Source organism: Chinchilla lanigera, unplaced genomic scaffold (assembly GCF_000276665.1).
Source record: "Chinchilla lanigera isolate Chin_1 unplaced genomic scaffold, ChiLan1.0 scaffold00010, whole genome shotgun sequence".
Lineage (NCBI taxonomy): Eukaryota > Metazoa > Chordata > Mammalia > Rodentia > Chinchillidae > Chinchilla > Chinchilla lanigera.
The window spans coordinates 16,072,860-16,088,361 of NW_004955411.1; the positions used below are offsets into that span (position 1 = coordinate 16,072,860).

Genomic DNA, 15,502 nt, shown 5'->3' on the forward strand with positions numbered 1-15,502 from the left:
TTGCCTGTTCTGGGCATTTTATGTAAGTGGAATCACTATTTGCAGCCTTTGTAGCTGGCTTCACTCACTTTTTTTTTTTAATCTTTTGAGCACACTCATAACATTTTATTTATTTATTTATGTAATGGCTACTGGGAATTGAACTCAGGACCTTGGGCTTGCCAGGCAGGTGCTGCACCACTGAGCTGTACCTCACCACTGTTTTGAAGGTTCCTCTGTCTTAGCATGTTTCATCACTTCATTCCTTTTTATGGGCAAATAACAGTCCATTGTATAGACATAGCACACGTTCATCCATTTATCAGCTGGTCATTTGAGTTTCTATCTCTTCACTATTAACAATAATGCTGCTATGAGTATTTGCAAACAAATTTGTGTGTGAACATATTTTGGTTTCTTTTGAATATATATATGGGGATGGGACGGCTGGGTCATGTGATAACTTTGTTGTTTTTTGAGGAACTGCCCATTTTTCAAAGTAAGGGCAGGGGGTATATATCTCAGTGGCACAAGTGCCTGCCTGACAAGTGCAAGGTCCTGAGTTCGATTCCTGATACAAAAAAGGTAGCTCCATTATTTTACACCCCTACTAGAAATGTAGGAGAGTTCCAGTTTCTTTACATCTTCACCAAACACTTATCTAGCTTTTTATTCTCCCCATCCTTGTGAGAATAAAATGGTATCTCGGTGTGGTTTTGATATACATTGCTCTTAATAGCTAATGACATTGAGTATACAATGGCTATATGTATATCTTCTTTGTAGAAATGTCTGTTCAAATCTGTTGCCATTTTAAAATCAGGTTATCTTTTTCACTACTGAATTACAACTATTATTCAAATATCCTTACTATAAATTCCTTATCAGATATCTGATGTGTAAATATTTTGTTGCCTTTTCACTTTGTTGATAGTGTTCTTTGAAACACAAATTTTTATTTTGATCAACTATAACTTACCTTTTTCTTTGCTTGTTTGTCCTTTTGATCTTGTATCTTAAGAACCCACTCCTGGCCCACTGGGACCAACATCTATTGTTTCCAAGAGTTTTACAGCTTTAAGTTTACATTTAAGTCTTTGATACATTTGAGCTAATTACTGTCTGGCATGAGGCTACACAGATGGCAGAACTTTCAGCACTTGCTCACTGGCTCAGAGCTGTGGGCAGGCCTCAATACCATTTGATGAGATCAGATTAGCCCAGAAAGCAAGGCAGGAGTCTGGTCACACACAGCTTTGTGTCCTCGCTTTAGGGGTTAGGCCTACCTTAAGAGCAATAGGAAAGACAGGATCAGATTTGTGTGTTGAGTCTGGCTGAGTGTGAGGAATGGAAAAAGACTAGAGACCTACGAAGAGGTAAATGCAGGGGCTGGGGATTTAGTTCAGCGGCAAAGCGCCTGCCTAGCAAGCGCAAAGTCGTGAGTTCGGTTCCTGGTACCGGAGAAAAAAACAAACAAAAAAAGAGGTAAATGCAGTAATTCAGAAGAGATAATGGCTATTTTAGAGTAGTGAATGTTCAAAGGAGTAGAACAGATACTACCAGTGATAAGACTAGGTGGGCAGGAATTCAGTCTTTGGTCAAAAACAAGGTATGAACATAGCCAGTGGTGGGGCTGGGGATTTAGCTCAGTGGCAAAGCACCTGCCTGGCAAGCGCAAGATCGTGAGTTCGATTTCTGGTACCGGAGAAAAACAAAAAAAAACAAAAAACATACCCAATGGTTTTATTAAGTGGCTCAAACTGGTTCTAAAGGCACTGACCTGTTCAACAGGTGGTCCATGCAGCTTCTGGGACACGCACGTCCTACGAGGGTTTCAGTGGTGTGTAAATTAATGTATACATTACTCTTGGTTAATGTCTGGTTCACACATTCCCATCACATACGTGTACTTGTGAGAAACACAACAATGTAGGCTTTTCAGTACTTTGCTTCAGGTTTCTGCTCAAGTCCAAGTGCATGAGGTTTGCTTCTTTACTGATTCTGAACTATAAAAATGGGGCATCTCAGATAGCAAGAATATTTATTCATAAACCAAAATTATTTGCCGGAAAGAAGAAATTTTATATGTCTATAGCCAAAATAAGAAACAATTTTTAAAGTTTTAAAAAATTGGTAATTTTGCTGAAACTCATTTATTTCTGTAGAATAAAATAAGCAGCATGGAAACAAAGTGCTACATAAAAGCCCCACATTACATAAAATCTGAAAGGTTCATTGGCTTAAACAGTCACATATGAAACGCGTATTCTGGAAGCATGCTATTTTAACTATCTAGGTAAGCAGTCATGATGATGGTATCAAAGCAAAAGCCATGAGTTACCTAAATTAAGAATTGGGGCAATAAGAAATTCTAAGCCTTCACCTAGCAGATTATACATCCAGTTTGGGTTTATACTGGAATTAAAGGATTAAAGTGGGGCTTTAAAAGTAATAGTTTCCTGAAGAGGACCTTCAGTGGAGTTTCAATTAAAACAGTCTTACAGCAACATTAATGAGGCCTCTTAGCCCCATGAGGAGGGTCAGAGTGACACCTGAAGGATTTTCAGGGCGCGTTCTGTGAGGGGAAGGCAAAATGCGCCACTTTCAGATGTGTGGTCGGGCGCTATAAATCCCTACACAAGCAGGTCCCCAGTTACTTTATGGGTGAGGGTAGACAAGGACATCAGGTTAAAGGATCTGCACAATGCTTAATTATAAACTGCAGGCACTCTTCACGGAAACATGCAGCAAGATCACGTAGATCCAGGGGCCGTCTCAAGTACGACTAGAGCTTTAAATGGAAGGAAAACTGTTTCTAGCACTATCTCAGCTTAGGTTGAGGGCATGAGGATTTCTTCCTCAGGTGATAATGTTATCTGGTCTCCCCAGCTGGGTCAGTGATTTCTAATATTTCTAATAGCTTGTGCGATGAACCAAGACCTCAGAATGTATTTTTTCATGGCAATAAAGTTATAAAATGGTAATCTGTAACCTTCCTGACAGGAGGTCTTCATAAAGTCCTTGGGTTTTTTAGTGTTTTCCAGCTTCAGCTATAAATGTAACAGAAAAGGCTGGGGATTTAGCTCAGCGGCACAGCGCCTGCCTAGCAAGCACAAGGTTGTGAGTTTGATTGCTGGTACTGGAAGAAAAACAAAAACAAAAATAAATGTAACAGAAACAACCTGTGAACAACTTTAAAATGCTGTTATTAAGTTTAAGACAATTCTACTTATATAATAGTAAACTTATTTTAGATGCAGACACAATAGAAAACTGTCAAATGAAATTATGTCTGATAGTTAATAGCTCCAAACTCCCTATAAGAATAAAAATTAAATTTGCCTTTAAAATAATTTTATGACTTGTTTTTCTCTTGCCTATAACTTTAGCTAAAATTGCAGAAAGACTTTATGAGTACCCTCCCCTAAACTATTCAAGGTAATTTTCACAGACTGGCCTAAAACCTAAATTTCATTTACATTGACTTATAAAAAGGAAATCAACTTACAGACACATTTCTAAATGGAAGCTGGACACTGCTTATATTTAAAGATTAAATCTTCACTAGTAACATCTGAATGCTGCTAACTGAACATGCTGGGCAATGTTTTCCGTGATTATATCGTCTCCACAGACATTGTGATGATAAAATTATCTTACTAGCATGTGTGCTAACAGCACTGAGATACTGATTTGTTTCACTGAAAATCTTTCTTGGGCTTTGATTAGGTAGACAAGTCTGAGTAAAGAATTTCTACCACCGCTTCTTGGGCCCTGAGCTTTTCCATTAAAATGATACATGAAATGGTACATTGTGTATATTCCTGGAATAATTAAAATTTATTGTGATTACAAAGCGAGGCATATAATACATCTCAGAAGATACACACTTCAAAGCACAGCAAACATTCAAATCCTAAGATCCTCCCTCCTAACTTCTAGAAGAAAATCAAGCGATTTTCTGGCTTGGCCTCTTTATTCCTTAAGACAAGGATCTATGAAGGACTGTCTCCTTTTCTTTAATCTGTGTGCATACTGGAGAGAGGGGAGTGATAACAGCATATCGAAGTGGTTACAAAGTACTTCTTCTTCAAGTAATGTCCAATAACAAAAATGTGATCGCATTTCCTCAGAAATGTTTGACCAAAACAAAGTCATTCTCACTTGTTATTTAGAGCAGAGTCACAGAACGGGCAGTCCCAATGTATCTCCTATGAATGATGCTTTCAAGAAGCTATTTGAGTTTTGCCTTTTCCCTTTTTAATTCTTCTGTACCTATATCATTCTCTCTAACTAGGAGTACTCAATAAATGGTATTGAGTAACTAATAATACTCACAGGAACTTCAAATACCATCTTTTATCTGAAGATTTCAAAGAACTGTAGGGAAAGGTATGGCAAATTTAAAGAAAAAGAAACTGAGGCAGGAGAAATAACAGTAAGTTATTTCCCTGTGAAGCAGATCAAATAGTGAGATAAGGAACTCTGAATTCCAGTCTCTTAAACTAAGCAGGACACACACACTGCTTGGCATAGTCTGAATGTCTAGCTAAATTTATATTGAATTTATAAAGATCAAAAAAGGAATGAAGGGTAGATACAAAATAATTTCTTTGTAAACAATTCTTAGATTATACCCAATACAGAATGTTTAATGAAGCAACTGAGTCACAGCTCTTAATTCACAAAACAATTATTATAACTCAAAGTCAAATATGTATTCATTGGCCATGTATATTCGTCGGAATATAAGAGCTGCCAATGCCAAAGTCAGGATGACAATCAGTACAGCTGATCCGCCGTGATCTGTATGGTTGTCTCTCGGCTGTTGGCCCTGTATCACATCTGGTGACATGGACGACCTTCTTTGACTCTGCTGCTGGGCTCGGCGCTGTCGAGGGCTCATGGAAGTATTCTTAGCTACAGGTTGGGTAGGTTGTTGAGAGGATGCTGCTGAGGGATTCTCGACTCCATACTAGGAAATTTTAAGAAATTTTGCTTGAAATTGGCAAATAAAATTTGTATATATACTTATCTGTTCAAGAATACAAGGAATTTCAGTACGTTAAATATGACTGAGGAAAAAAACTACCAAGACTTATGAAACACTGAGGCAAGTAACTCACCTTGCAGAGTAAGCCAACAATACAACTTACTCTGAGTACCCCTGAGAAAGAGGAGGAATTTACCAGCAACAAAGTAGACCACAAAAGTCTACCTATTTTCTCCACACTTTACTAGTAGTAATAGAGCACAGGAAGTAATTTCAAACCATGTATTTTTCATAGCAATATTATAAAAATTTTAGATGTGGTTCTCAAACCAGGCTTACCCTTTCTCACAATTACTGACAATGAACGGACACAAGTCCGTAAGGATCTTGTACTTAGTACTGGATACCTTACGTTGTCAACAATTCCCTGGGCATGTCTAAGAATAATGTCAAGATAGTAAGGTGTGGCTCAGTGTAGCCTCTACTTCGGCACCCTCACTGCTGCTTTCATGACTGGACGGAGCACAGCCAAAGCGCTTCAGTCTTGGGTTTTTTTTGTTTTTTTTTTTTTTCTGAGACAGGGTCTCACAATGCATTTCAAGCTGGCCTTGAGCTCACTTTGTAGCCCAGGCTGGTCTTGAACTCACAACAATCCTGCTTCAGCCTCCCAGGTGCTGGGATTACAGGCATGCGCCACCATGCCCGGCAAAGCGCTTCAGTCTTAAGTGTGGCATACAGATAAGAAATACGGTGAGGACATAGTCAAGGAAGTTATGTAAAATATGAGTTCCATATTGCTTATGTGGACACCTTAACTCTATCTGTAAGAACTCAGCAGCCTTGCATTCTTTTGTTGAAGACAACGAATGTACACTGGCTATACGTTAATGACAGTATATGTTCTTTCAAACAAAAAACAAATGCAAAATTTATTCAGAATAATATACATTAAGTATACAACACTTTAAAAATAGTTTCCACTAGAAAAAATTCAAATTACCTGGAAGAAAAGATAATCAATAATATAATTCAAATACTCTTCCTAAAAGGGAGGAGGATGAACTTTGTACTGGCAGCAGTTTGAAACATTAGGGGGAAAACCTGCTGACCTAAATTATCTGCAGAACAATTTCCATTTTAAATATGGCATTTATCTCAACATTAAGAAGGTTAAATCCGACTTTTTAAAACTATTCATTGTAATCTGTCAAATATAGTGACCCATAATATAGAAGCAAAAAGAAACTATTGACTTTGAGTTAGAAATGAAAGTGCTGATACTGGATTGGAGCTGCACGTACTTGGGCACCCATAATCCAAGACTCCAAGGAGCAGCCTGCTTACCGAACAGTGCAAATACGGCCTGGTATTTCATGAGTCACATATCGTCACAAGTGTCACGAGGTGAGTTAACAAGTATTCCATCAGTTTAGCTGAGTTATGGTGCCAGTAAAAAACATTCTAGTAGAAAACCTTCCATTCTTCTGACTGCTCAGCCAAGAACATAAAAAAGTTTGGAAGAGAGGGGCCGGGGATATAGCTTAGCGGCATAAGCACCTACCTAGCAAGTGCAAGGTCCTGAGTTCGATTCCCGGTACAAAAAAAAAAAAAGAAAAATTGCAAGAGAGCCAATGTAGTCAAGGCTTAAAAACAGAAAGGGGTTCTCAGGAAAAAGAAAAAAAAACATGGTGGTAATATCAGCCCAAAAATCAGCACAAGAGATTGATTCAGATTAAAGCTTTTATTTTTTCCAAGAGTGTAAGTAGAGAACATTATCCTGCCTATAAACAGAGAGCCTTACCATTACTAGGCTGGCTTTGCCGCTCGGTAGATATGTAAACCTAAGCAAGTTATTTAACCAAATCTCAGCTCCCTCATTTGTACAATGAGGATAATATCCAATTCAGCAGTTGTGAGGATTAAACAGGATAATGATATAAAGCACTTAAAATACAGAATTGCTTATTATTTGGAAGCACCTAGACTAAGGTTCAAAAAAAATGGAAATTTACTTAGAGCTTTTTGGTCTTATATTAGTATGACTAACATATTTAGAAAAAAAATTCTTTAAAATACTGACTGTAATATTTAAATAAATAGAAATATTTATTCATATATAGTATGTTTTAATTACATGCCTACATTTCAGATGCCTTTTGGATGACATTACTGACTAAAACCTGGCGATATTACAAAATTCTAAAATGTTTCCTATTTAGAAGAATCATAGTTGTAATCATATATATTTCCCCAGAAATATATATCAATTTTTCTATAATAACCTAAAGAACTAGTATCTGTGACAGAGTTTTGTATTAGTTTTTATTATGAAATGGAAAGGCTTATTCAGAACCTCAATCCTTAGGAAGAGAGGAAAATCTGTTAAACTGGAAGAACATAAAACTACCATCGGTTATTTTTTCTATTTCTACGTAGCTAAAAAATCTGCATCAGAAACCAACAGATGGCCCGATGTTATCTGCTGTGTTTATTTAGACTTTCCACAATCTCTCGCCCCCTCAAGGCTAAAGAAAAAAAAAAATGTAGCTTATCTGGGATTTGATGTATAATATCTCAGTGAATTTATATTACACTTGCATATAAAGCAGCTACCCCTAGCCAAAACCAGGTTTCCAATAATTCCACAGTGGTCAAATTATATAATCACATTTTGAGACAGTTTATATGCAAATGTAATTAAAACAACCACTTGCAATTGTAGACAATTACTTATGCATATTTTAACCAAAATTAGTCTCAAATAGTGAATTGTATCTATGAAAAAGAATTGTTTTATGTACATGAAAATGAAGTATACTACTATACTAAAGATACTGTTCTGCAATTTTTTTTTTTTTTTTTTTGGTTTTTCTCCGGTACCGGGAACCGAACTCACGACCTTGCGCTTGCCAGGCAGGCGCTTTGCCGCTGAGCTAAATCCCCAGCCCCTTTTTTCTTTTTCTTTTTTGTGGCAGGGTCTCACTATGCAGTTCAGGCTGGCCTTGAGCTCTCTTTGTAGCCCAGGCTGGTCTCAAACTTGCAACAATCCTCCTGCCTCAGCCTCCCGAGTGCTGGAATTACAGGCGTGCATCACCACGCCCAGCCTGTTCTGCAATCTAGTTGACTTACACTTCTTGATTTCTTTACCTGTATTCCTAGTATCAATCCTAAGATTTATTCATTCATTCAACAAATATATAATGATCACTTACTATAAGACAGATTTAGACACATCATAACAAATATTAGGAGCATGTCCTAATAGGTAAAAGATTACCACCTTCATCATAGTAGTAGAATGGCTCTACCTTGTGTGTATGTGTGCATTTCATGGTGCTGGGGATGAAACCCAGAGCCTTGCTCATGCTAGGCAAGTGCTCTATCACCGAGCTACATCCTCAATCTAGAATGGCTCTATCAAAAAACTTTATAAAATAAAAAAAAAACAGAATACTACTAATAAAAAATAACCTGAGGGCTGGGGATATAGCTCAGTGGCATAAGCGCTTGCCTTGCAAGCCTGAGGTCATAAGTTCGATTCCCGGTACCAAAAAAAACAAAAACAAAAAACCTGAAAGTTTAGCATTTCAATTTACAACATACCTATCCAAAAATAATTCATTATATTCCTCTGTATTCAGAGAATTGCTTTGGGATCATGTAAAAACAACTTAAACTCACTACATCACTTTCCCCCCACACCTTCACCTGCAGTCTTCCCCCCTGCACAGTGTTTCCCTACAGGCCCCTCCCCCCTGCTTTTCTCCAGCCTCCTTTTCTCTGATCAGCTCACTGTGAATAGGAAAAAGCCACTCAAGACTATTCAGTTCACTTATAGTAAGTTATTCCTGGGTAAAGCGGAAACCTGCTTCTTCCTAGCTTCACTTTCAATTTTCCTGACCTCCTAAAATCCTCCATAAACTGGAGAGAAAAAAAAAGTAGATGTGGCTACTTAATAATACAATGTTTTAGGGGCTGGGGATTTAGCTCAGCGGCAAAAGCGCCTGCCTGGCAAGCGCAAGGTCGTGAGTTCGGTTCCCGGTACCGGAGAAAAACCAAACCAAAACAAACCAAAACAAAACAAAACAAAACAATGTTTTATTAGAAAGACCCCAGAACCGTTGTCTTTTTTATATAGAAAGGAAAGACACTGGTTTTCCCTGTAATCCCATTTAGCACCAGTCTAGTTGAACTTTTTAAATCAGTCTCTCTGGTGACCTAGTCCCACCAATTTTTTTTTTTTAAGACAACAGGTCAGGGAACAACTAACAGCCCCACAGCATTTACTCACTCTTTCATTCAATAGTTATTTTTTGGTCGCTATGTGCAAGGGACCATGGTCCAATAGAATTGTGCAGTGATAGTAAAGTTCTATGTCTACACTTCTATAAATGGTAGCCACTAGCCACATGTGGCTAGTGTGACTAAGGAATTAAGTTTTGAATTTAACTTTTTATTAATTTAAATGAGAACTGAGATAGTCACATGTAGTGAGCAGCTTGTATACTGAACACAGCAAGTCCAACTTCTGGCTCCCTATATGCATCAAGTCAGTGCTTTAATGTAGTTTTGTTTGTTTGTTTTTTTAATTTTTTTTTTTTTTTTTGGTCCTTTTCCGGTACCAGGAATCAAACTCACGACCTTGTACTTGCCAGGCAGGCGCTGTGCCACTGAGCTAAATCCCCAGGCCCTGCTTTAATGTAGTTTAACAAACCTGATTTGTGTTCATTTAGAAAGTGTCTAATATATTTTGTTTTATTCAGAATCTAGCACTATATTGAAACTAAATCTTTAAAAAAATCACAGAATTCTAGAGGGACGATAGGGCTTAAAAATTAAGAAAACTAAAGCCCAGGAAGTTTGAATGAATTAAGATAACAGAATGAAGCATCAGTTCCTGAACTTGATTCTTTTTTTTTTTTGGTTTTGGTTTTTTTCTGGTACTGGGAACCAAACTCACAACCTTGCGCTTGCTAGGAAGGCACTGTGCCACTGAGCTAAATCCCCAGCCCCCCAAACTTGATTCTATCCATGATTCTGGTTGCAAATCAAGTTGGACGAGAACCAAATCAATTTCAATGGTTAGGTTCAATGTTGACCTTGTGGGGAAATTTGATTCTGTTCTTGTTCAGTCTGGTTCACAACCAGAATTGTGATGAGAACTGCATTTGTGATCCGAGGTTCCATTGTACAATTCATTAGAGCTGGGCTGAAACCCAACTTTTCAGGAACCAGAATTTTCATATATTTGATCTGACATCTTCTATTCCAAATAATGATAAAAACACAAAAATACATATATATTAAAAAGAGCCATACCGAAGTGCTGGCCGTAGCACCTGGGAATGTCGCAGGTATGTTATCTTGTAAATCATTCAGTGAAAAAGAGTGGTTTATCTCTGACTCAGCAATAGTCTTTCCGGATGAATTGACTTCTGCCTGTTAAAAGAAATACCCAAGAACAGTGTTACAAGAAGAAACATATAGAACAGTGCGCAACCTATTAAATTTTCCTCTCTTGGATTTACTCATTGCTACTATCAATCAGTAAGCATTGAGCACCTATGTGTCTGACACTGGGCTAGGTATTATAGGAAGACAGAGAGACAATCCCTGTTCTCAAGGAGCTGTTACTTAGGAACAAAACCAACATCATGGTTCACAATCTATAATTCTAAAAAGTTCTCATAAAAAGCTTTTTGGACAATTTTTAGGCAAAGCCTGATATGAAGTAATATGAGACAACTAGTCCTTTATTTTTTCTCCAGTGCTGGGGGTCAAATGAAGCACGTCACATGTGCCAGGCAAACACTCTACTACTGAGCTACATCACCAGTCCTTAGCAATGTTTGTTTGTTTAATTTTGGCAGCGTTGAAGATCAAACCCAGGGCCTCACACTGCTAGACAAGGGCTCTACCACTGAGCAATATTCCTGGCCCCTGGAATAGCGTTTATGCCTCATCAGTGTAAACAGTCCTAGGTTTGCTGAGGAAATATTAATGGGTTTGATTATGAGGTGCTGCTCCACATTCTACTGCAGGTTAATATATGGTATGTATAATATTTTTTCTAAAATCTGAAAAATTCTGATGAACAAAACACATCTGGGCCTAGTCCTCCGAAGGAAGAAATTATAACCAACATTTATACCTCCTTTTCTAGGCACTGTAATAAAATAAAAGGGAAAACTTTCAAGAACTGGACCCAAAAGGACAGACAGGGTATAAAGAAGTGGAGAAGGGGAGGAAGTAGCATGTTGCTTTATGCAGGTTGTTTTTTTTAAGCACTAATTAAATTCTAGAACTATAAGTATAGCTACTCAAAGCATTAAAATACTATATAAATCTTATGTTTCAGTAAAACATGCAGAAAAGGAATAAAAGAGAGAGGTAACCAAGTGTTAAGTGTTATTTTGGGGAAGTGGGACTATGGGCAATAATTTTTTTTAAGAGGGTCTCACTATGTAGCCCAGATTGGCCTAGAATTTGCAGCAATCCTCCTGTCTCAGCCTCTCCAGTACTGGGACTACAAGCCTGTGCCACCACACCTGGCTTATAATCTTATTCTTGTTACTTATCTGTATTTTCTATGATAACAGCTAGAATTTATTAAGTACCAGGTGCAGATCTAGATGTAACACATACACTACCTGTATTAACTCCGTCATTACAACATTCCACTAGAGTGGGTACTCTTATTATTGATGGATGAGAAAAAAACACGTCTGACTTGTAGTACTACTACTAAGATGCGAAGTTGAACCCTAACCCTTGGCATTATACACCAGAGTCCAGGTTTTAACTGCTATGCTGTAATGCTTCTGAGTGTAAGCTGTGAGTTTTGTGATAAGAAAGAATTATCTGTAAAACCTATTGCAGTAAAACTGTGTTGCTTTCTTTCTACCTAAAATTTAGTAGTAAACAAAAAGTCTACATGAGTAGAATTTATTTAGGAATTTATGGTACCTTGAAACTAATTTGTCTTGCAAGTTCCTTGGCTTCTTGGTCAGCCTGGCTTGAGTCGCTTCCAGATTTTAAAGGCAACAGGACGTCCCTCATGGCAGAGCCACAGCCTTCACAACAGAAATCTTGTGATCTGGTAGGAGACAATTTTGTATTTAAATAAAGGATCCAGCTATTAGATTTTTTTTTTTCAAGAAACTACCAAAAGAAAAGTAAACTTCAAATCTATATAGTGACAAAATGTATAAGTTGTCTATGATATTGTCCTTAAATTCACACATTACAAGCCTATTTAAAACTTACAAAAAAGGCCCATTACAAAGCTCAAACAATCTTTCAGCAGAAAAAGCAGTAAAGAAGTCAACTGAAAATACAACTTTACGATTATTTCTTGAAAAAATTCACAAACCCTACTCATTTATTTTTTTCATTTCTTTATTTTAAAGATAATAAAATACAGACTTTCAAAACAAGAGTATGGTTATTATATTGCATGCTGCTATCTTCAAAGGACTTACTCAGATTACCAGATATAGGTGTATAAGATTGATCAAACAATATAAACACTATCTGTTCTTTTCAATGAACTAATAGAAATCATAGTATAATTATCTTAGCTATCTTGTGGAAGACTTCAAAGAACTTGTAGAAAATACTAAGAATGAATCTATCACTGATTATATTAAATACATTCTAAAGCCAATCTGTTAACTCATCTATTTCCTTAGATACAATTGTCCACTATCTCCTCTGTATTCCAAATGAATCCAAAACTGCTGTGAGCCTCACAAGAGTGCTACCAGGATTTTAATAACTGAAAGTAAACACTTATATCTATAGGAACACACAGTTATATCGCTAAACTTCTTTATATAAAAAAAAGTTTTTATGGCGAGGATGCAGCTCAGGGTAGAGCAGTTGCCTATGTGCAAGGCTGGGAGTTTAATCCCCAGCATCACAAAAAATAAAAATAAAAAAGTAGAACTTTTTATAGTGTTTCTAGATTGATAATTCAAAAGCCTAAGGTCTCGAAGAATATGCTGTTTAAATATATAAAGTACAAAAAGTTGAGGGGTAAAGGAGGGGAGAAAAAGAGTAAAAATGATCAGTATTTGATAGCTGTATGTACTAATTCACCAAGACAATTAGTTACTATGTATGAAAAAATCTTAGCAGCAGCAGAATTTTATAAAATGATGTAAAAATTTATAAGAGTAACATTTAGTATTACAATAAATATTTATTTTACCAAAAGCAGCATTGTTCTTATTTTCTTAGAATATATTCACTTTTAACAAAGAAGTCAGATGAACCTTAAAGGACAGTATTTATTCTTTTTTTTTTTTTTTGGTCTTTTTGAGACAGGGTCTTGTTATGCAGCTCAGGTTGGCCTTGAGCTCACTTTGTAGCCCAGGCTGGTCTCGAACTCACAACGATCCTCCTGCCTCAGCCTCCCAAGTGCTGGGATTACAGGTGTGTGCCACCATGCCTGGCCGAGTGTTTATTCTTAACATATAGTTTATCCACAAGAACAGTAGGCTACCAGGGCTGAATGCAAAATCGTCTTTAAAAGGGCTTCTATGACAGACCGAGAACTCAGAATGTATACACTGAGGAAGTACCTGACAGTAAGAAACCTAGTTCATTTTTTAAAAATGTTGCACATGAACTCAACTTGATAAAATTGTCTGGAGAAAAAGTCAACAAAGGAAATCAAATAAAAATACTGTGTATGAAAGTACATCTTGTACCCTGTGAACAACTGTTTCAAGTAAAGCATATCTCCAGAATTTGGAAGTAAGATGTAAAAAATAAGAGTTGCTATTAAGACCAGAGTGTCTACCAAATCTTCCAGACACTAAAATATAACTTTGGGGCTGGGGATTTAGCTTAGTGGCACAGCGCCTGCCTGGCAAGCGCAAGGTTGTGAGTTCGATTCCCGGTACCAGAAAAAACAAAAACAAAAATAAAAAAAATATATAACTTTATTTTTTATTTTCTGGTGTTAGAAATCCAGTGCTGGTAAGTACTCTACCAATGAGCTTCTCCCCACTCCCTAACTGTTTAATAAATATCTATGGAGGCCTACTATGGGTTGTGCGAGGGTAAAATGTGTATAACTCAACATAATCTTTCTGAAGGGTAGCAGGCAGCAGATGCCAATACAAGGAAATTATCAAAAATCAAGAATTAAATCTCAGCATTAATTAAAGGAAAGATGACTTTAAATTAAATGACTAATCTTGGTTGTATACACAAAAAATACATGCGGAAAAAGCACAGGTAATAACACTAGACAATCACAAATTGATAGTCTTTATTTTATTCTGACCTTATTGTGTAAGTGCAATGAGGTAGATACTGTAGATACCAGTGGATTCCTCCCAACCCTCAAGGAGTTTTTAATCTCATGAAAAGCTAAATAAAAGTAATCACTAAGTTCTTTTTCTTCTATAATACCTTCTAACTGGAGACAAATAATCAGACATGCTTTCCAGGAGACCATCTCCCACTCTAGTAAAATGATCAACTGCTTTTACAAATTGAGATAGCAGGGTTGGGAGTGTAGCTCAGTAGAAGAGCACTTGCCCAGCACCGGTGAGGCCCTGGGGTTAATCCCCCTCCCTAAGACCCACCAAAAAATTCATGAAATTTTTTAGATTCTGGTAACTCCAAGGGAATCAGCAGAATTAGATCTGTACAATAACAATAAGATAAGATTCTGAACCAAGGTCAAAGTAAGAGAGCCTGGTTCCTAACAGCCATTACCCACAAAAGCACTCAGACCTTGGTGGGTTTTTGTTTTTTTTGGTTTTTTTTTCTGGTACCAGGAATCGAACTCACGACCCTGCACTTGCCAGGCAGGCGCTGTACCACTGAGCTAAATCCCCAGCCCTAGCACTCAGACCTTAACAAAGCATGAGATGCAACACTTACTTTTTGGCAAGTGCTCTTCTTTCTTCAGGTGTGTAATCCAGAGAACCTATGGCTCCCTCTCCTTTTGTCGGCATAAACCCAATGATGGCTAGTAATGCTGTCCTTACTGCAACAAAAAAGTAACCATCAGTCTAAGTTGCTTTGTAAAGGGAACTGGGCTTACTCTAAAAAGAGGAAAAAAAGACTCAAAGGCTTTCACAGAAATACAAACAGGGGAGTTGCATTAACATGCTGGTGAAAATCTACACATGAAAAAGCATTTTTATTATTTACTCAATAATATCAAATTATTTACCCAAAACAGCTTCAATCTCGAGTGTATTTTCAACCATTATTATGAACTGAATAAAACTTTATAAGGTTTAAATTCACTATTAACTAGTACTCACTACTCCATGAAGGCTGCCAAGTTTCAGGATGATGTCCTGAGATGCTCAAACAGATTTTCTTGCCCACTTCAAATCGTCCGTTAGCCTTAGAAATACACAATAAAAATTATACAGGTGTGTTTACCGTTTCATACTTTCTAGTAGAAATACATTTTATATTTACATATGAACAATAATTTTAAAGATAATATTTAAACAAATATAACTAAGGGAACACATTTTTGGCCTCTTACAGAGACTC

The 15,502-nt window shown here is 37.0% G+C and overlaps 1 protein-coding gene across 1 annotated transcript in view; it reads right to left on the reverse strand.

Moving 5' to 3' along the window:
• Positions 1 to 3,787: 3,787 nt before the first annotated feature.
• Positions 3,788 to 15,502, reverse strand: part of Ube2j1 (ubiquitin-conjugating enzyme E2, J1) — a gene marked incomplete at its 5' end in the record, with an annotated part of 14,908 nt that continues 3,193 nt past the window's right edge. The window contains 5 exon segments of the mRNA XM_005377749.2: positions 3,788 to 4,954; positions 10,292 to 10,411; positions 11,939 to 12,068; positions 14,873 to 14,978; positions 15,262 to 15,346. Coding sequence (XP_005377806.2) covers positions 4,676 to 4,954; positions 10,292 to 10,411; positions 11,939 to 12,068; positions 14,873 to 14,978; positions 15,262 to 15,346 — 720 coding nt within the window.